Source organism: Lipotes vexillifer, unplaced genomic scaffold (genome assembly GCF_000442215.2).
Source record: "Lipotes vexillifer unplaced genomic scaffold, Lipotes_vexillifer_v1.1 scaffold51, whole genome shotgun sequence".
Lineage (NCBI taxonomy): Eukaryota > Metazoa > Chordata > Mammalia > Artiodactyla > Lipotidae > Lipotes > Lipotes vexillifer.
In genome coordinates this window covers 131,845-153,311 of record NW_006786770.1, presented here as the reverse complement: position 1 = coordinate 153,311, position 21,467 = coordinate 131,845, and the positions used below count along the sequence as shown (strand labels likewise).

Below are 21,467 nucleotides of genomic sequence, written 5' to 3'. Positions count from 1 at the left end.
TTCCCTACAGTTCTGGCTCCTTTTCTCTCACTGCCCTACCCAGTCTCCCTGCTTCCTTGTGAGCTGGCTTGATAGCATGTCTCTTCCACAGATGTAGGGTGAAGTGAGACACTAAAGCTGGTCTGTGCAAAGTACCACTTTTGTGGCTAGACTGTAGCAGGTCTGAAGAGGACAACTGCAGACGGATTTCCCGCACCCATCCATTTACTGAGATTTCTTCTGCACAGATGTGGAGGCAAGAAAATGTGGCGATCTGGTAAACAGTAAATGATCGATGTGGTTGCAATCTATGATACAGTTCACTTTGGTTCAACAAACATTTGCTGAATGTCTATGTGCAGAGATTGATGAATCAGTTCAAAACTCCCCAATATAAATGACTAATACAGTGGTTTTCAACCCTGGCTGCACTTGAGAATCCTAGCAGGTTAAAAGACAAAAACAGAAACAAACAATGTCTGGGGTCCCTCTCCAGAGATTTGCATTTCACTGGTTGGGGGGCGGTGGAGTGTATCAGTATTTTTTAAAAAGCTCCCCAAGTGTTTGAATGTGTAGTCAGGGGTAAGAGCTTTATGTGGCCATATGTAGAAAGTTTGGAATAAGGGCTAAATTTAGATTTTTAAGCAGTGGAAAGCTATTGTAGGTTTTTGAGCAAGTGAGGAAACATGAGGATGGCTGTAATGTGGGAAACTTCTCCTGACTGTACTGGGCAGAAAAGACTGGAGTCAAGAAACACTAAAAACAAAGAGACCTGGTAAAAAGTCTATTGCAATAGTTCAAGTAAGGGGTAATAAGATCCTAAACTAAGCAGTAGCCTTGAGAATGGAAAGAAGGGGTGGATTTCCTGGAAAGTGCAGGGCCAGGCAATTGTAGGACTGTTAAGGGCAAAGGGGAGCAGTCCAGGCTACCTCTGGGGCTACGGCAGGAAAGGAGGGCAGTGACCAGAGAGGTTCTCTTTCCCTTGCCCAGACCCACCTACCTCCACATTCCCACCTACTCTGAAACTGCAGAAGAAAGAACTTCTAGTATCTTTGGAGTTAAGAACTTATGAGAAGAACAAGAATATAGACACTTGGCTTTCGGGGGAAAAGTTCAAGGGCTGCTAACCTAAGCAATAAAGACTGAATATATTCGGGACACAAAATTTTAAAATGAAGCAAAACTTCATACATTTGCAAATTTTCTTTACCACAGAATTTTGATACAAAAAGAAATCATTCTCCTATCCAAGGCATTTACTCTCCTGCCCTGACCAGAGAGGACACAAACAATACCATTAATTTCTGGGCCACCTTATAACACTAGGCTCAGCGCACAGAAAAAATACAGAATCAACTGCAGCTTCAAACATCTTCCTAGATGTTGCCTAAGTCAGAAAGGAAGAGCCAACACAATAAAACTAGTAGGGTGGGGTGGCATGGGAATATAATCATTTATTTGGAGTGTAACCTGGTACTCCAAACAAAGACTCTATTATCCTCAGCTGAAAGCTTTTAGGGCATAAGGAGGAAGTGAATGGGATGACCGACTTGAGATAGCACCAAAAGAACAGAGATGACTTCACAGTCCTGGAAGATGGCAAAAGGCAGAGAGAAAAGACTGAACAATTAAAAGTGAACTGGGACATACCTTCAATGTTGGTACATCTCAAATTCCATTTTCCCCTCACCTTTCCCCAAATAACCAGACCATTTAGTTAACCTCTCTAGACAATGCTTGATTCAACAGATCATTCTAGAGCACAAAAAAATATATAGTTGTTATTTTATTGTAGAAGAAAAAATATCCCTAAATATTTGTTAAATAACAATAACTCAAATGACAAAATCATTCTTCAGGGTTCTTGGGCCTCACCATCTGGTCAAACACAGCAAGCTCTCCCTCAGCCTTACGATAAGCTTCATTAATATTGCCATAAACCACAGAAAAACCCAAAGATTTTCTAAATGGCTTCCAAATTTCTGCATAGATGCCCTTAATTAGTCCAAAGGTAAACAATAAACAAGTTGGCAGAGAAATTAGAAGGATCTCTGAGAGGGAAAAAATGTTAACAATTGGTGAATCTAGAACAAAGGGTATATAGGTGTTCATTACATGTTTTCAACTTAATTTTTTAGTTGCAGGCAGACTGAAAAGTTGCTTTAGCATGATCATGCTATTTTCCAGATGTGCCTAAAAAACATATTCAATTATTTCTTTTCAAACCAGAAATAGAAAATCAGTTCTCCCCCAGGTGTTACGTTCTATTCTGTTTTAAAAAGCTTCCAGATCTTTCTGGAAAGTTTAAATTAAGGGGCTACCAGTATACTGATATGGTTTTATAGTTCTTGGGAAGTGTCTGAGTCAAACTCTCATCGAAGGTCTGTGATGGTCACTGCTCTGTCCACAACAGTCACGTGGCTGCAGCTCTGCAACAGGGAAAAAGAAAGAAAGGGAAAGTCCTGGAAAATTCTGAAAAGTCATCTTTAAAACTCCTTACTTGTTGAAGTCATGGAAGATATCTTTTACTTAACTTCCTGTATGTTTTCTTATCTTTGAAAAGCAAGTTTAAAAGCTATTTACAATAAGCAGTTCACTGCCTAACTTCTTATATCTTTTGTATATTGTCATGATATGTAAATATATATGTTTAAAAAAAACCCAAACAAACAAAACTCCTATTTACAATGCTTATTCTGGCTAGTGGTTCCCAGGCTGGCAGCCAGACTGCTACTTAAATGGTTGTTATGGTAAGGGGTCTGGGAATTATTACTTCCACCAACCCAGAATCAATAGGCTGTTGCCTGAATCAATGTGGGCCCATATACCTTCATTTATTTTTCAAATGTATGTATATTCTAGAGTCATTCATAAAATATACATTTATTTTAAATAACTGCTGAATTCATTGCAGTTTTTTGGGTTATTATGTCAACCAGATAATAAAGTACACCTACTCTCACATGGGGAATACTCCCTCTTGGCATGCATAAGGGTTCATCCTAACTGAAAGCCTAGGCATTTCTGGGGGATTGTATAGTCTCTGTTTCAACATCCTGGTACCTAGACATTTATTACATTCCAAGGCAGGCTAACCTATACAAGTCTGTCAGAAAGTTCTTTCTCATACTCAGCTGAAAACTGTCATCCCACAGGATCTTAAGTTTTAGTTCTGGGAGTCACACCCAATACCTTTTTATACAACAATTCTTCTAACACTTACAGTCAGTTCTCAGATGCTCCCTGGGGTTCTCTCCTAAACATCCCCAGTTTCTTTTATGTGACAAGGGCCTGAGTCCCTTTTCCATATTGGTCACTTTTCAGGGAACCCAAAAGAAATAATAATACTCCATGGCCAGCATGGAGTGAAGCAATACCATCACATTAGATTTGAGGGGAAAAACTGAAACATACTTATCAGCAACTGAAACTTTTTACTCACGGAATACCACTTGGGGAAAAAAACTTTCTAATAAGGTCATAAAAATCCCTGTTATCTAAAAGCAAAATTCCAAAATTAAATATACTTAAGTGGCTTTTTCTTTTGAATTCAAATCTCTTATTGAAGTGCATGCAGGCTTAGCAACTGATGATGATGAAAGAAAAAACCTAACATTTAATAAGCAAGCTACTGCACTTGGTACTTTCTGTGCATCACTTCATTTAATCCTGTCAATAACCCTATTCAAGTATGTATTATTATTATTATCATCTTCATTTACAGATGAGAAAGCTGAGGCCCAGGAAGGTTAAGTAACTTGATCAAAAACACACAGTCCTTAAGTAGCAGAGCTAAGACTCAAACTCCTTCCTATCCCACACCACTTCCCATGTATGTTTTTATTAGGAAGATTTGGAAAAATAAGTGACAAGGCTGATCCTCTGTGTGTGTCACAAAGGACAATGTGCCTCATCAGCTCTGACTGTCCTCCCTGGTTAAAGCACAGCTCCGATTTCTTCTACATAGATACATACACAGAAGAGAGGTGGGTCCTTGCTGTGTGGGTGAAATCCTTTCTGGCGACAGGAAGAAATCTCCTCTAGTCCGTGGTCAGTTAGTCTAAAGAATCCAGTTCTGAAATAAGAAAAAGCAGGTCTAGAATCAAGCAAAGGTGTCCCCTCAATCACACACACACACACACCACACACACACACACACCACACACACACACACACACGCACACACACACATACACAGAGCAGTGAAGAGCTCACTTTGAGACAGCTTCAAAAGTATGCTGGCTCATAGGTCTCTTCTCTGGCGAATGAATCAGTTAGAGAATGACTCATCACCGCCACCACGCTACTTTTACTGGGAGAATTCATAGTAAATAACAGGATTTAGAATGAAAAAGAAGTTAACTTTTGGAGATAATCTGTTGGATTTTGAAATTTTCTAATCTGATATCAATCTCTTGAAATTCCTACTGCTTCAAGTCAAACACTTCAAATTTTTTATGTCCTTTTCTTATAAAAGCATCTAGGTTGTTGCTTGGATACTTTTGTAAACAAGTTAGAGTAGGTTTATCAGGATATAGGACTTAAAAGGAAACCTTTTTAAAAAGCCAATCAATACCACAATCTATATATTTTATAGAGAACAAGGTCTTAAGAATGGAGAACATTTCCTCTGAGGCTTCCCCCCCCCGCCCCCGCTACCTCCTTGCAAAACCCTGAACCGCACCCTATGTACTTACTCCTGGAACTTGGGGGAACAAACAATGGCTATCGACTCTGGCAACATCATCTGGTAGGAGCAGTGAGTGTGTAGGTCAACACTGGAGAGGAAGGCAGTCTGCGTGGGATGAGTCTGAGAAGAGAAAAAAAGGCAGGGACCCCTTCAGCGAGAATACACAGTCAAGCCTGGCCCATGAAGGAAGGTAGAGCCAAGTAATTCTCAATAACTTGCCACGATCTCCTTACGTACAAAGCCATTAGCAGCCATGAGGAATATGCCTGAAGTTCATAGTAAGTAATGAACCTCCTTCCCAGCACTGTAAACGAGTATAGTGTAACATGAGTATGTGAAGAGACTCAATTTCTAACTGACCATCAAGACTTATCTGGCTACTCACAAGCTCTCTCAACACAATGGCATCTCCCATACTGGATCAGACAGTACATGCTGCCCAATACAACAACCTAGTAGAAGTCAAGGACTTAACAAAGCACAGTTAGATGAATGATTCTTCTTCCTGACGGAGGGGTTAAAAGGTCAAGCATGAGTCTGGGGCTCTATAGGCAAAAGTAGCAAAAGCTGTCCTGTGGTTAAAGCATATCTTTCAAGGATATGAGAGGCAGAGGGTTACTGGGATTTCAGAAGGGTAGTTAAATCACACAAAGGACCCTGTCTTATTTGAGAAAAAGACCATGATATTGAATTTTGAGGGTAATCAGTTAAAGCACCATCTAAATTACATTCAGTTTATCTCATCTGTTTTCAGTTACTTAATGGTTTGTTTGTTTGTTTTTGGCCACGCCTCGTGGCTGGTGGGATCTTAGTTCCCCAACCAGGTACTGAACCTAGGCCCCAGCAGTGAAAACAGTGAGTCCTAACCACTGGAATCCCACAGTTATTTAATGTTTCATTGATCACACTGTACACAAATGGACCATATAATGACTTACGTTCATCTCAGAGGGGGTGTGAGATAACAAGGATGGAAAAAGAAAGACCCAACATGACTCAAAAAGACCACCAATCTTTACTGACAGAAAAGCACAGAAAATAAATTTGTGCCCTTGACCAGTGTTTTCAACCCTGTTGTGCAAAAAATGAAGCTTCTGAGGAACTTGTCAAAAGCATAGGCTCCTGAACCTCACCCTGGAAATATCCATCCTGAGAAGGAAATTTTTTTCTTTAAAGCTCATTAAATGATTCTTATGTGCAGCCTCATCTGAGAAGCACAACTGCATAGAATGCTGTGACCAGCTCATTGTGGAAGAGGTCTGCAATACAGGAACATGTTAGCTGAGTGCTGACAGTAAATCTACACACAGGTCTGCATGGGGAAGGAAAGAACTTTCATGACCACAAGGGAGAAACAGTTTCTACCTAATAAGAATATGATCCTATAGACTGTTAGGGACAAACGGCCTGTGCCAACACCCTACACCCCATGGCTACAGCCTGAAATTTTAACTGAGAACAAATAAGACCTACACAAGCTGATGAAGGCCTCCAATCTAAAGTTGGGTTAGCTAGAAAGATGATATACAGATACATAGCAGGGGATCAATAAATAATTGTTAAACTAAACCAAAAAATCTTGTTTGAGCCTCTGCTCCCCACTAACTACTGCACCTTCTCTCCTTCCCTTTACAGTCAAGTTTCTTGAAAAAACAGTTATGCTCACTGTGTCCACCATGCTGGTGACAGAGGCAGGCATTTTTATGAAGAGAAAACAATACACCAAAGGAGCAGAAATAAGTGAGGAGAGTGAATGCTCAGGGCAGCCTGGGTGCCTGGATGAGTAGGGCAGCCACAGGAGAGCAATGCCAGGTAAGACGAGGTGAATACTGAGTTGGGGGTTACACAATAGTTGGTGATAAACATGACCATACAAAGTTTTTGACCAGGGAACCTGATTTATAGCTGGCAAGGTACAGAAGGAAGAACTGACCTTTTGCCTTCTCCTCTTGCCAATTTTAAGATCTGACAAACGTTACGGTCTGCTTTTGTTTGCTTTCAATCCCAAGTTAGGAAGGAATGCTACAGAAATATCATGGGGAAAAAAAGCTGGAATACTATCAATTTAGGCTCTAAATTTCTTCCTAGCTAGGCCCCCTCTGATATTAAAAATCCTTTTACTCATCTGTGGCTAAGATCTACCTGAAGTCTAAACAGAAATGATTCCAAACTTTCCCCATCTTCTCCAGTTTTTAAACTTACCTGTCTCCTCCTGCTGGGCAGTGGATCTAGACTTCAACCTTGTTGATAGCAAGATCACCTAAAATGAGTTCCCTCAACCCCTCCAATTATAACCTCAAAAATATCTCAGTATCTTTCTTTCTTCCTTCAATTCTGTCTCAGAGGAGTGAGTGTTTTCTCCCCCATATGAAGATGACTCCCTTTTTGTACTTCTGATTTAATACTTTCCTATCTTCACATTACCTTGTCTCTCCTGACCTCTGACATCTCCTGCACAGGCTCCACTATACTCCACCAGCTCACTGGGGTTAAAAACATTTTCAGGGACTTCCCTGGTGGCGCAGTGGTTAAGAATCCACCTGCCAATACAGGCGACACGGGTTTGAGCCCTGGTCCAGGAAGATCCCACATGCCGCGGAGCAATTAAGCCCACCCGTGTGCCACAACTACTGAGCCTGCGCACCTAGAGCCTGTGCTCTGCAACAAGAGAAGCCAGTGCAATAAGACCATGCACTGCAACGAAGAGTAGCCCCCGCTCGCCGCAACTAGAGAAAGTCTGCGCTCAGCAACGAAGACCCAACGCAGCCAAAAATAAATAAATAAATAAATATATTAAAAAAAAAATGTTCAGACAACTATACACAAGAATGCAGATGAACCTTAAAAACTGAGTAAAAGGGCTTCCCTGGTGGCGCAGTGGTTGAGAGTCTGCCTGCCGATGCAGGGGACACGGGTTCGTGCCCTGGTCTGGGAAGATCCCACATGCCGCGGAGCGGCTGGGCCCGTGAGCCATGGCCGCTGAGCCTGCGCGTCCGGAGCCTGTGCTCCGCAACGGGAGAGGCCACAACAGTGAGAGGTCCGTGTACCGCAAAAAAAAAAAAAAAAAAAAAAAAAAAATTGAGCAAAAGAAGCTAAGTACAAAAGAATACATATTATATAATTCTATTTACATAAAGTTCAAAACCAGGCAAAACTAAACTATTGAGTTTAGGGATACACACTTAGGTGGTAAAGCTATAAAGAAAAGCAATGAATTTCCAGAAATTTCAAGTGAGGGACTATCTATACCAGAGAGGAAGGGTAACTGGGCAGGACATGGAGGTGGGAGTGTGCTTCTGGTGACGCTCTGTTTCTTGACCTAGGTAATGTGTGCGCACAGATGTTTGTTTAATGATTCATTAAAGTGCACATTTATTTTATGTACTTTCTTATACACATTTCAAATATAAAGGTTTAAAACAAAACCAAAATAAAAACAGAACACATTTTCACACTAAACCATAAATCAAGCAAGCTCTCTCAACCGGGCTATTCCTTAAGCCACCATTCCATCTCTTCCTTTCCTTTAGTCAGTGCTAAGCTCTTCAAAAAATCAGTATATATTTCCCTATCACCACAACCTCAATACCCATTACTTCTTAAACCTTTTTAATCTGCCTAAAACCCACTAAACTGAGGTCATCAACGACCTCATCAAATCCAAAGGGCTCATACAAGTCTTCATCTCTCTGCAGCATGTGACATAGTTAACATCCTGAAGCTTCTTCTTAAGATATTCCTCCTCCTTTGGCATCTGTGCCTTAACACTCCCCTCACCTTTCTCTGACATCTCCTCGCTTCATGACTGACTACTCCCTATGCTCCCCTAAGTGGTCTGTCCTTCAAGCTGCCAGTGAATCTCTTCTTGCTCTCCACCCTCCTCCAGTTCCAAGGCTTCCAAGGTCAGCTCTATGCAGGTCTCCCGGTTCTCTTTCTCACCTAGAGCTTGTTCCCAAGTTCCAACTGCCTGATAATTACCTCCACCAATATAATGTCAAATACTCACAACGGAAGACACCATTTGCCCCACTTCCAAGTAAGTTCTCCTGCTGGAGCCTCTGTTTCTGCTTATGAGATGATTAATCATTGCCACCCCCATGAGTCAGGCCTGAAATCTCTAAGTCATCACTTTTACTCGTCATCCGCTCTTACTCATTCCCCACATCCTCTGAAATCCTACATTTATCTCTTCCTTCCCAAATGCACTGTCATCACCGTAGCTCTCATCCTTATTAGATTTTATCATCACATTAACCTCTTAAATGATCTCCCTGCCTCAACCTCCTCACTAAAAAGCAGAACTATCCTGCCTGTCCACCCAAAACCCTCCAGAACACTGCTCCTAATGTATCATGTGAAAGCTTACCTACCACTGTTTCCCGATATGAACCATAAGCCCCAGAAAACTGGACCACTCAATGCTGCAGGATCACAGTCTGCCTATTCCAATGTTGTCCCCTCCGTATGGAACTCTGCCTTGGCTCACCTTGTCAAAATTCTAGAAAATCACCCCAGGTGTGATCCTTCCCTCCTCTGAATTCCACAGGGCTGTTTGCACCTCTTGAGGCACTTGGCACATTCTGCCTCACATGAAGAGTTATGACTTGTCTATATGTCAGTCTCCTTTATGAGACTAAAATCATATCTTACTCCAATTTGTATCCCCTGGCGGATAAGGTACAAGTTTTCTACTCCCCATGTATGATAATGGGGGATACACAATAAAAGGCAAATATTTATGAAAGGACAGAGGCACACTGACTGCCTCACAGGTCAGTATTTCCCAAATTCTAACATACAAGTGTGTGCAATCTTCCCAAATCCAGAAATGAGCTGCCTTGTTTTTAAGTAAGCCTGTCACACAATATGGAAAACAGCTTGGTCTATGAGAATGAGGGGATGAAAAGGAATAGAAAGAAAAATTAAGAAGTAATCTTTAGGGATGGAATTATATTTTACCTGAATATTACCAGAAGACTGTTAAGACATGCAGACACTTGAAAATCTCCTATATTGGTGGCCCTTCTGATTTATGTAGAAGTATAGGCTGCTTTAAGAAAGACCAAATGGAGGCATCTGAATTAACTTCCTTGGCTCATTTAAAATATTTTGATTTATATACCTTTCAGGAACATCATTTGTACGAAGTAAGGCATAGCCTCTACCGTCAAGGTCCACATATACTCCAGGCTAGCATCCTATCACTGTTCATGCTCACAGGGGAATTGGGACTTTAGGGAAACAAGTTCATTTCCATTCAAAAATTTTAAGTTAAAAAGCCCTAAGGAATGCCCGGAGATCAATACTGTGGTGCAAGCAGTTAAGTATGCTAGGGAAGTCAAGTCTGCATCCAACAGAGGGAAATACAACCATCTAAATAGTCTGGATACAATTCACTCTGCTCCAAGAAAAAAATAAGCAGTGTGTTTATAATATCATGTGAGAAGAGGAGACGAACCCCTGGAGAGCTCGGAATTGCTTACGTGAATCCAGCCCAGTGTGATGAGACCCTGCTGATCCTGTATGAGGAAAAGCTCTTCTTCGTTCTCGGTGTTGCAATAATCAGACCCAGCACTTTGCTTGGGGATGAGGACATGGGTAATGGTAAATTCATTCCTCATCTGTCAAATGAGAAAACAGCTCATCACAATTCCCTGGCACTTAGGCAACCCCACTCTGTCACAGCAGTGGAAAGTTAAACATCTATACAAGCGAAGGCCCTTCCCCCCAGCATGAGTCTTCTAAGTGAGGTGAGTCCCTTATGTCAGTCATGTTCACAACCCTGACTGCCCAAGTACATTGCTTGGGGCCCTCTGCAAAGCCACAGATGCCCACAGCCCTGTGGGAATTCCCTGCTGCAGCCAAACAGGTCTGCTCATGATTCTTAAAAAGCTCTGGGTATAGTACCATTTCTCTTCCTTTGTTCATGTCTAGAGTAGTTTCCTTTTACTATTTCTCTAAGCCCTTCCCATCCTTTAAAGCTCAGTTTAAGTCTATTCCACCTTATGTGTTTATTTATTCAGCAGTTAGTAATGGGTTCTTTAAGCACCTCCATTTAATGATCCTTCTTTCCTCATAATTCCTAGTGCTTTTATTGTACATACTAGTCAGCATACTATCTATCTTTTGGTGTACATCTCCCATCTCTCCAAAGTGCTTGGGTACTTTTTGCGGACACGTGCTCCGTGCCTTACATATTTCATATTCCCAGGTCCTGCCATAAAGTCGGTGTTCAAAAGCTGATATACAGGATCTTCCTACCAAGTTTAGAATTAGGTATTTCTTACCACTGGCATTAAAATAATCAGTTCAGTTCAAGGGACTTTGAAAATCAATCAAATACAGGGTCACTAAAATCAAGGTGACATTGCATTACGCTGCCCATGGCTCTTTGGCAGAAGGATTGGCACAAAGAATAACTGACCCTGGATATCTTCTCTGAGAGTCACAGGAGGCCAAGGGGGAAGAAACAGTCTCAGCTCAGGAAAGCATTTGTCTTTTACCAGTTTTCCACAGAGAATTCCACACGTCTCTACTCCCCGGGCAGTGTTGGCACTGGCCAACTGGAGAAACCGTGGGCAGAGCTTCCCAGGCACCACCACGTGGCGCAGTCCATCGATTGTAGGAGCTGTAATGGAGAAAGAAGAAACGTCTGAGATCATGGGGCACCGCCTCCCCAAGCAGACCTCAGAGTTGGCAGCCCTGGGAGAGCAATGCTAAATCACTGGGGTCCCGCAACTGTAGGTAGCGCGTGGGGATCTCATCCTTATGGCAGAAGAAAAAGGGCTGTAAAGTCTCTTCTCCAACCTCTTGCTACAGCCATTGGGAGTATGTTATTTCAAGAAAAGAAAAGAGGCTTTAATCATTCAAGTTAACACAAAGGTAAACTACTGCTTAAAAGAAGTTTCTGAGCTATTCAGGAATAATAGTGAGAGACAATCCTGCCAAGTACATGGGGAGAAACCCTGAAGGCCAGGCTTCAAGAGTCCAGCACCCCTTGCCCACTCTTACCTTGTTCTTTTAAGTGGATCTTCTGCGAAGCTGAGCTCTTTACATGACTACTTGAAAGGCAATTCCTAACAAAAAGATCTATTCTAATAATCAAGGCATACTCATCATTTTGCCGCTACTGTTATTTTCTCAGATAGCCATACATTGGTGAGAGGAGGAAAGACTCAACAGTTTTTTATGGCTAGACTGAATTATCACTGACTATGTACAATACTTACCTTGACTAAACTCCTTACCAATTAGGAACATTTGCAGGGCAAGCACAATTCAGTAGCTCTTTTTTATTATTTAAAGGTCAGTGGTTGAACTGTAAAGTGGTACTATCAATCTCAAATTTCCTTTCCAAAAGGTCAACAGTGGTCTCTAGTTCACTGAACATTTCAAATCTCTGTATAACCCTTAAAAGCTGAGGGTCTGACTTTCAAGGATGTTATTAGCTCTTCAGAAAATCGACCTGGCCCAGGTAAACTATATGTCTTAAGCAAAGTCCACTTTATAATATAGCTGTGATAGAACACAGTATGGTAATACTAATCAAATGGATTTCTGTGACCAGAGCCTAATGAGTGGTATCATGGAGGTAGTTGTAGCTGAATCTCCTGGAATGACACCCTGTTTGGTTGCAGCTGAGATAGAAGAGTGTGGAAGCAAATGAATTCACTACCTTCTGAGTTGCTCAATGCTCCAGGTTTCAAGGATCTATCCACTGCAGGTGGCTTGGCAGGCCTTACAGTTGTATTACAGTCCGAAGGCTGTGTGTATATAACAGGTGCCGTGGGGAACACATCTAGGGAGGGCTTCTCTAAGTCAGGTACCAGTGGGCCGTCCAGGCCAGGGTCCACCTTCCCAAACTCCTGTACAATTTTCAGTCGTTCTTTTTCTAGTTCCTGGTTCCGGATCATCTCCTCAAAGGCATGGAACTGTTCCTGCTCCAACTGTTGCTGCTTCTGTTGTGCCACCCTCTGTCTTTCCTTTTCCAGCTCTTGCTGGATGGCTATGTTTCGGGCAAATTCTTCCTCTTCCTTCTTCTACAAAGAATGAATAGGAGTTAGCCTAACACTTTATACTCAAGTGACTTCACATCTTAGAAGAACAAGGCTTTTCAGCAGGGAGATTGCCCCAAATGTACTTCTGCTCTAGCGTGAGTTCCCAACATAGAATTCATGCTTCCCTTAGTACCTCTACACCCGTGGAACAGCTGCTGCTCCTGTCTATCTAACTACCATACAACTATTCTTCAAAAACAGTTAAAGTCCTGATCCTCTCGGTACCCTTTCCCAATGACTTTAACTAATGCATTTTCTTCTTTACCAAAATCTCAAGGCAACTTACTGTCTGCACCTCATAATCTGTATCATACAATTTTTGCCTCTGGTGTGCCATGTATACAATCTGTATCCCAAGTAAGGCTGTGAAACAGAACCAAATCCAAACTTACAACTGCCATGTTGGGGGTCTCTATTGAATTTTAACCCTGAATGAAGCCTCTGAAATTTTTCTGGTGATTGGTCCAATATAGAGTGACATTTTAAACTACTAAGAAACATCAAGTAATAATCTCCTTCATGAAGGTTTTCACTCACTGGGTACCTTAGAAATACATAGCTGTTCACCTCTCTGCTGATTTTCAACATCAGAGTCCAGAACAGAATTCAGTAGGGTGTACAAAAGAATGTGGAAGTGCTTGCAGTGTGTGTTCTCACCTGACACAGACCAATGACACTGTCTCAGAGCTTCTCATGTGTTTTAACTGACTCTTCCTAACAAGAATCACTTGAAAATAGCTTGAAAAAAACCCCCAATTATTATAAACAGGTATATCCTATGTTGGATATAATCAAATGTGTATCAAATATCCCAAATTCTCTGATCTAAAAACCTTATACTTTAGTGCGATTTTCATTGTTCTTAGGTTCTAGCTCTAGACATAGCAGACAAGCAATAGATATTCTGTCCCTCAAATCATCCTCTTAGATAAACAGGCTAAATCTGTATTAGAATCCTCAGCCTAAACACCTTTTTTGAGTTTCTGGTCTTTGCCAATAAAGTAAAATATCACATTAAAATCACAAGATCTGCTGAAATATCTATCAGAATCCTAGGTCACAGCCTAAGAAACCAAAAAAATTTCCTTTTTTTTTTTTTTTTTTGCTATTACATACTCACTTTTTCTTCATTATAGTCTATATATTCTTTGGTCACATTAAAATCACAAGATCTGCTGAAATATCTATCAGAATCCTAGGTCCCAGCCTAAGAAACCAAAATAATTTCCTTTTTTTTTTTTTTTTTTGCTATTACATACTCACTTTTTCTTCATTATAGTCTATATATTCTTTGGTATATCGTTTTAACAGTTCTGCTTTCAGCTCTTCTGCTTTGGGAAATGCAATCTCCTTTAATTTCTGAGACACAAAATCAAAAACTGGGAGTTAGAACAATTGCCAGCTAATAAAGTAGAGCAGTAAAAAAACTGAAGTCAACTTGGCAATGGCAACAATGTTTCTAAAAACATTTAAATAATAATTTAAATTTAAATAATTTAATTTAAAATACTCCCTACCATACCAGATATTTTGTAACTGATCTAGTGAAATGGCCTTATCTCCTATTTGCAGGATATGATGCTCAGATGCAGATACTGCTACTTATATTTTGGAGTTAGTTTGTGCTTCTCTGAAGCTTTTAGATGGGCAACAGTTAAAGTGAAGACCCACCTTTACTGTGTCTTTCTTTTCAGGAATGACAGCCGATTTGTAATCTCGATGCTTTGGTAGTTTCTCAATAAAGAGCCTAAGGGAACAGATCAGATTGACTGTGATGCAAAGAAGATGTCCAAATGTCCAAAAGACTCTGAAGCAATGCAACTCCCTTACCCTGCAGAGACTACTTGATGGGTTTCCAGGCATGCAGGATAACAGGAACACCCTGACAGGCCATGTTCCCCACTCATCTCTAGCCCTGTAAAGAGCAACAGACTGTTTCCCTCTTCTCCCAAATCAGATGTGCAGCAGCACCAGACTCCTACAACAAAAACGATGGGGAGGAAAAAGCCTATCCTGTGCCCCAAAATACACCTCCAAAGAGATTCTTTTCTTGTTGTGACAGTAACAGGCTTCCAAAGGAAAAGGCCTCTCACAAATCGTTCTTCAGAGAACAATTTGGCAGCCAAGGACAGGAGGCTAAGAGAAAACCCACATTCTATTACTACTTCTAACTCTGTGTGACCTTTAATGCTGGCTTTTCTTCTTTGGGATTCATGTTCTGTCAAAGAATATTCCTTGCACCAGATTAAGCACTGAGATGCTTAGACAGTTCATGTGTTATATGTGTGTAATATGTGCACGTTACATGTGTAACGTGTATTATGATCTCTGATGAAAAGTGCTTAGAGAAACATTAAGTGCTAGATTTCCTCTTTCAGTTCTTGTCCTTGGCTGTAAAGCTCAGTGGGAAAAATAAACTGAATCAATTCATAGACCTCTAACATTTATGATGTCTACTTGGGGACGGTGAAAATAAATAGAAGTTCAGTAACTTGTCATAGCCAAAACGGACGGTTCAGAATTCAATGCCAGCAGGCCGGTTCCAGAGCCTACTCTTTCAACCACTATATCGTACTGCCTCCTCATGGCTCCTGGAATGTCCAGAACTGTTGGAGGGGTTCTGAACAAAGATGTCTTTCAACAGAATTAGGCTGTAATAAACACAAGCTGAGACCCAAAACAAATAAATTGAGGGTAGCTTGCCCACAGCCACAAAACACTGTTATGTAGTTGGGATTAACTGACTCTTTTTCACTTTCTGCCAATGGGTAGGAGGAAACAAAGGAGGAAGACTCAGTAAAAGAAAAAGAAGATCCCCACCAAAACACACCCTCTATAGATGAGCCATCCTCCTTCTGTTCTAATTAGGCACATGAAAATTTCATTTCAATCCAATTTCACAAGACCCCTCAGGCAGGGATGAATTCCAAAATCAAAACAATTCTAAAAATTGTCTTTTGAGTTCATGAAAAATGAATTAAAAGTTTCCTTGAAGTCTATACTTAAAACAAGCACAGATTCATTTTTCAACCATAAAGTCCTGAAGAGGATATTAGGATAAATAAGGCATAGATCTTGTGCTCAAGAGACCTATTATTCAGTAACTCGAAAGACCAAGGTACATGTTCACTACCTTCAGCAGGCTAAGTGTGCTTTGTATTGAAGCTTCAATCAGTCAAGAAAGTAACATGTCATATAAACACCACACTTTATTTTTATTTATGCTCTCAGCCTGAAGAACTGTAAAGTCCCTGAGGCCAGAGATTTCTGTTTCACGCTTCTTTGTATATTCCTCTAAAGCCAGCACAGTGCCTTGTATAAAGAGGCATTGAAAAAATATCTGATGAATAAAATTGTCTTAAAACCGTTGGATGAGCTGAGTGAAAAAACAAAGTGCAAAAACGTATATATAACATGCTACCTTATATGTAAGAAAGGGGAAAATTATATATAGGCACACCTCAGAGATATTGTGGGTTCGGTTCCAGACTACTATAATAAAGCAAATGTTGCAATAAAATGAACCACGTAAGTTTTTTCATTTCTCAGTACATAAAAAAGTTATGTCTACACTACAGTGTACTCTATTAAGTGTACAACAGCGTTAGGTCTAAAAACATATACACTTTAATTTAAAATACTTTATTGCTAAAAAATGCTAAGAATCATCTGACAGTGCAGGGTTGCCACAACCTTCAATTTGTAAAAATTGCAGTATCTGTAAAGTGCAATAAAACAAGGTATGGCTAGCACAGGGAGATCAGCTCGGTGCTTTGTGACCACCTAGAGGGGTGGGATAGGGAGGGTGGGAGGGAGGGAGACGCAAGAGGGAAGAGATATGGGGATATATGTATGCGTATAGCTGATTCACTTTGTTATACAGCAGAAACTAACACACCATTGTAAAGCAATTATACTCCAATAAAGATGTTTAAAAAATAAAAAAAGATTATGCCTGCAATATCTATAGATCTGGGTAAATTCCTCTCTTCTCAAAGTCCCTAAAATATCCTGAGATTCTTGCATCTGTCAGGAAGTGGCCACTCTTATTCATCTGATAAGACTGCTGAGAATCCTACAAGCAGGGTACCAGGTTGTTTCCAAAAAAAAAGTTTAAAAAAAAAAAAAAAAAAAAAAAAAAAAAAAAAAGAAAGAGAGAAAACAAGGTATGCCTGTGTGCATGTATATATATTCATTTATTTTGTTTATAAGTATATAAAGTAACACAGGAAGTATATACAGAAACTAGCAAAAACAGAGGACAGGGGGAATAGAGTAGATGAGACAAGAATGGGAGTGAAAATTTTCACTATATACCTTTCATTTTATTATTTTGATTTTGAACCATGTAATGAAAACTAACTTATAAGATAAAACTCGCAGACCTGAACATGAATACCTTTCTCTTGTTTCAGTAACTGTAGTCAATTTTCTGAATAGGGACATATGGGCAGAAGCATCTCCTGAAAACAGAATGGGCAGCATAACCCACTGCCCACACTGGAGGCAACAGAGCTTGGTGGTTAGGAGGGCAGGCTCTGGAGCCACCCTGCTTAGGTTCAAATCCTGGCTTTAAGCACTTATAGCTGTGTGATCTCCAGCACTATCCCTCAGTTTCTCTCTATATATAAATTATATATACAGAGACAAACTAGTACTACCTGATAGGGCTGCTATGACATTAAAATAGATTTTTAAAAATAAATAAAATGCTGAGCACAGTGCCTAGCACATAGCCAACATCTGCTATATGTTTATATGATTGTTTTTACTAATAAATAAAAACGTGAGCAAGAAGAAGAGATGAAGATGTTTACACCAGGGTTAGAAATTTTCTAGGCAGAGAATAGCTGTGGCCCAGAGGTATACTGTTCTCTGGGTTATATCTGGTTGCAGCCTACAGACAGGAAATGTACCAAAGCAAAAAAAGATGCGCTGGTGAAACACAAGCAAAACAACCTAATGGAACAATAGAAAAAAAGAGATACACAGAAAAGTAAATAAAAAGGTAAATAATTATATAAAATGGTACTCAACTTTACTTACATATGAAAGAAATTCAAATTAAGATGAGATATCATTTTCATCTATCAGATTGGCAAAGGCTTAAAAGTTGATTACAATCAGTGTAGGCAAGGGCATAGAGAAATGGGTATCCTTACACACTCGTAGCAGGACTGTAATTTGATAATACCTTTTTCCTTAGGAGAGGAAGGGGAGTGGGAGAGAAGTATTCAAAATTTAAAATGTGTATATCCTAGGGCTTCCCTGGTGGCGCAGTGGTTGAGAGTCTGCCTGCTGATGCAGGGGACGCAGGTTCGTGCCCCGGTCCGGGAGGATCCCATGTGCCGCAGAGCCTGTGCGTCTGGGGCCTGTGCTCCACAGCGGGAGGGGCCACAGCAGTGAGAGGCCCACGTACCGCAAAAAAAAAAAAAAAAAAAAGTGTATATCCTTTAAACTCACAACTCCACCTCTATGAATTTATCCTATAATAATACAAAAATATATGTATAAGACTGTTCAATACAGCATTGTTCATAAAAGTAGGGCAACCTGAAAACCTAAATTCAATTTTTTTTCCCTTTACATGTGGAGTTATTTTTTTGCATTTTTTAAAAACTCCGTTTTCCATCATTTCAACCATTTTAGGTGCTTCCTTCCAAGGTAACAAGATGCAGTTTCTTGGAGGAAATCGGAGGAAACTGAGGTTGGCAGATGACCAGAGGAATGCTTGCTACCCACATAGCCTTCAGTTTTACTTGCAGCCGCCTTCTGGAAACATATCTTTGATAGAATTTGAAAACTTGGCTATCGATAGAGTTAAATGTGAGTGATTTGAATTTATATATTCTTGAGAACCTCACTTATACTTTGTGGAAATGAATTAGAGTAATTTATTTCCTTCAACAAATATTTACTGAGAATCTACTATAGGGTCAGGAATTATTATAAAGGCTGGCGATTTGGCAGTGAATGTCACAGTCACAAATTTCTCCCCACCAGAGAGTGTACATTACAGTGGGGGAACAGACAATAGACAAAATAAAAAGTATTATAGATAATCAGTGCTAGGAAAAAGTCACTAATAGGGAAGGGGAATAGAAGTGACAGGGAAGGGATTGAGCTTTTAGATAGGGCAGCTAAGGAAGGCATCACTGAGAAGGCAGCAGTTAAGTAAGGACTGGAAGAGTAAGCCATGACGATATCTGGGATAAGACTGTTCCAGGCAGAAGAAACAGCCCTAAGGCAGAATGAGATGCTGGATCAATGTGTCCTGATGCGGAAAGATATGACTGTTAAGAAAGCAAATTGTAGAAAATAATATATTGTATGATCTCATTCAGGCTTTAAGAAAAAAGGATAAAGACATAAGCCCATGTGTTTGCATGGGCATATTTTCTTAACAAACACATAAACACACAAGAAACATAACAGTGACTACCTCTGGCAGATGGGAATTTTCTTTTCACTTTAATATTTCCCTTGCTGTATGGTTTGAAAAAAAGTTGTTTTAATCAGGAACAAATATTACTTTTGTGTAAAAATAATTTAAAAAGTCAAGCAGAAATTCTATAACATGGATGTATTAAGGGCTCTAATTTCTTCCAATCTTAAAAGTTAGTCAGCAAAGTAAGCATGAGCACAAATGAAAACCCTCTTCAGTCCATAAGCCCCAATCCTGGTGGTAAACATTTTCAACACAGGTGACAGGCCATTTTCAGAAAGCAGGTCTGTGTTGTAGGGGGCTCACACAGCAGACAGGAATTGCCTAAGTCCTCTGTCACTCTCTTCTATGCAGCCTAGTCGATGACCATAAAAAGCTGCGAAAGAATCCACCACCTGGATTACTGTCTGTGCTCACCATGAAAATATGCACTGATTTAATATGTTGAAGATCCTTCTTCTATACTGGGGTCTGCAAAAGGCAAAGCATTCCTACAGTAGGGGAAACCTCTGAGGGGGGAAATGTGCTAGAGATAATTAAGACGCCTGAACTGCTCAAGGGAAAAGAACAAACATGCCTTTAAAATCCTGAGTTAAAGTATGCAAAAGGTCTAGAACAATGACTCAATAGTGGGGGAGAGGCAGAAGAGTGGTGTGGTAGAGGTCTACCCTCTTCCCTCCTCTCTCCTCAGTGTAATAACTGCCAAAGTGAGCCGTTGTTAACTGACAGGAATATACCAAGTAAACTGCGGTAGAAAAACTGACCAAGAATACTGAGCTAGAAGTTTTTTTGCAACTCCTAGGGCTTGTCAGTTCACAGAATCAGAGTTAGGGCCTTGAAGATATCTGCAGGAAAAATGAAGGTAGCTACATTTATTGATCCAGGTCTAGCCAATCCAACAAAGTCCCAAATTAAACCCCAAATCTAACAAGTTAAGTAATACATTCTACCCTCCTCTCACTTAACTCTCCTCTAGGCCTAGTTCATCATGTTAAATGGTCCTATAAGCAGAACACCACATACAGGAACAGACTCCCCGTTATCGGTCTTGTTGTTAACACTGATATCCATATCACTCAAAGTAACACCAAATCACAGAAAAAAAATCAACTTCTTATGCATCCGTGTACCATTAATCCTACTCCCTCTTGCCTATATAAGAGTTTATTTCTACACTGAAACTCTCTTTTCTGTACCGTTAGCCTCTCCTTCTCCACAGTATCCTTTCCATCAGCAAAAAGTATGCTCTAGAATCTCCGACCTTAAAACACACACAACACACACACACACACACACACACACATACAAGCACACACGCACATTCATGTACTCCTTGTCCCCTTCAATTACTTCCTCAGTTTTCCACTTTACTTGCTGTCCAACTTCTCCAAAGAGCTGTCTATGCCAGGGCTTGGCAAACTACGGCTAGCGGGTCAAATCTAGCTCGCCATCTGTTTTTATAAATAAAGTTTCATTGGAACACAGCGCCACCCATTCATTTGTGTATTATCTATGGCTTGCTTTCACACTACAAAGCAGAGGTTGCAACAGAGATCAAATTGCCTGCAAAGCCAAAAATATTTACTGGTGTTGGGTGCAGCCACTTTGCCCTAGGACCTCTGGTCTGAAGTGCTGGGGTCAAGACCTCTGCATGGGACACCCTGTGAGCAAATGAAACCAGATTAAGCACAAAGGAAAAGAAAACGAAGGATCGCTGACTGAAAAGCTACTAACAGGGAGGACCTTCAAGATGGCAGATCACCTTCCTCCCCACAAGTACATCAAAAATATATCTACCTGTGGAACAACTCCTACAGAACACCTACTGAACGCTGGCAGAAGACCTCAGACTTCCCAAAAGGCAAAACTCCCCACGTACCTGGGTAGGGCAAAAGAAAAAAGAAAAAACAGAGACAAAAGAAGAGGGATGGGACCTGCACCAGTGGGAGGGAGCCGTGAAGGAGGAAAGGTTTCCCCACACTAGGAAGCCCCTTCGCGGGCGGAGACTGCGGGTGGCGGAGGGGGGAAGCTTCGGAGCCGCGGAGGAGAGCGCAGCCACCGGGGTGCGGAGGGCAAAGCGGAGAGATTCCCGCACAGAGGATCGGTGCCGACCAGCACTCACCAGCCCGAGAGGCTTGTCTGCTCACCTGCTGGGGCGGGCCGGGGCTGGGAGCTGAGGCTCGGGCTTCAGGCTTCAGGCTTCGGAGGTCGGATCCCAGGGAGAGGACTGGGGTTGGCGGCGTGAACACAGCCTGAAGGGGTTAGTGTGCCACGGCTAGCTGGGAGGGGGTCTGGG

General features: G+C 41.0%; 1 protein-coding gene across 2 annotated transcripts in view; it reads right to left on the bottom strand.

The window, feature by feature from the left end:
- Nucleotides 1-1,749: 1,749 nt before the first annotated feature.
- Nucleotides 1,750-21,467, bottom strand: part of STAMBP (STAM binding protein) — a 35,637-nt gene continuing 15,919 nt past the window's right edge. The window contains exons 3-10 of one of the 2 annotated variants that reach the window (XM_007459384.1): nucleotides 14,398-14,473; nucleotides 13,990-14,085; nucleotides 12,345-12,708; nucleotides 11,173-11,297; nucleotides 10,153-10,290; nucleotides 4,677-4,789; nucleotides 3,955-4,054; nucleotides 1,750-2,408 (exon numbers count right to left, since the gene is read on the bottom strand). In XM_007459384.1, the coding sequence (XP_007459446.1) occupies nucleotides 2,352-2,408; nucleotides 3,955-4,054; nucleotides 4,677-4,789; nucleotides 10,153-10,290; nucleotides 11,173-11,297; nucleotides 12,345-12,708; nucleotides 13,990-14,085; nucleotides 14,398-14,473 (1,069 nt within the window). In that variant the 3' untranslated portion in view covers nucleotides 1,750-2,351. Of the gene's footprint in view, nucleotides 2,409-3,954; nucleotides 4,055-4,676; nucleotides 4,790-10,152; nucleotides 10,291-11,172; nucleotides 11,298-12,341; nucleotides 12,709-13,989; nucleotides 14,086-14,397; nucleotides 14,474-21,467 lie in introns of both variants that reach the window. The other variant, XM_007459385.1, reaches the window with a different exon arrangement.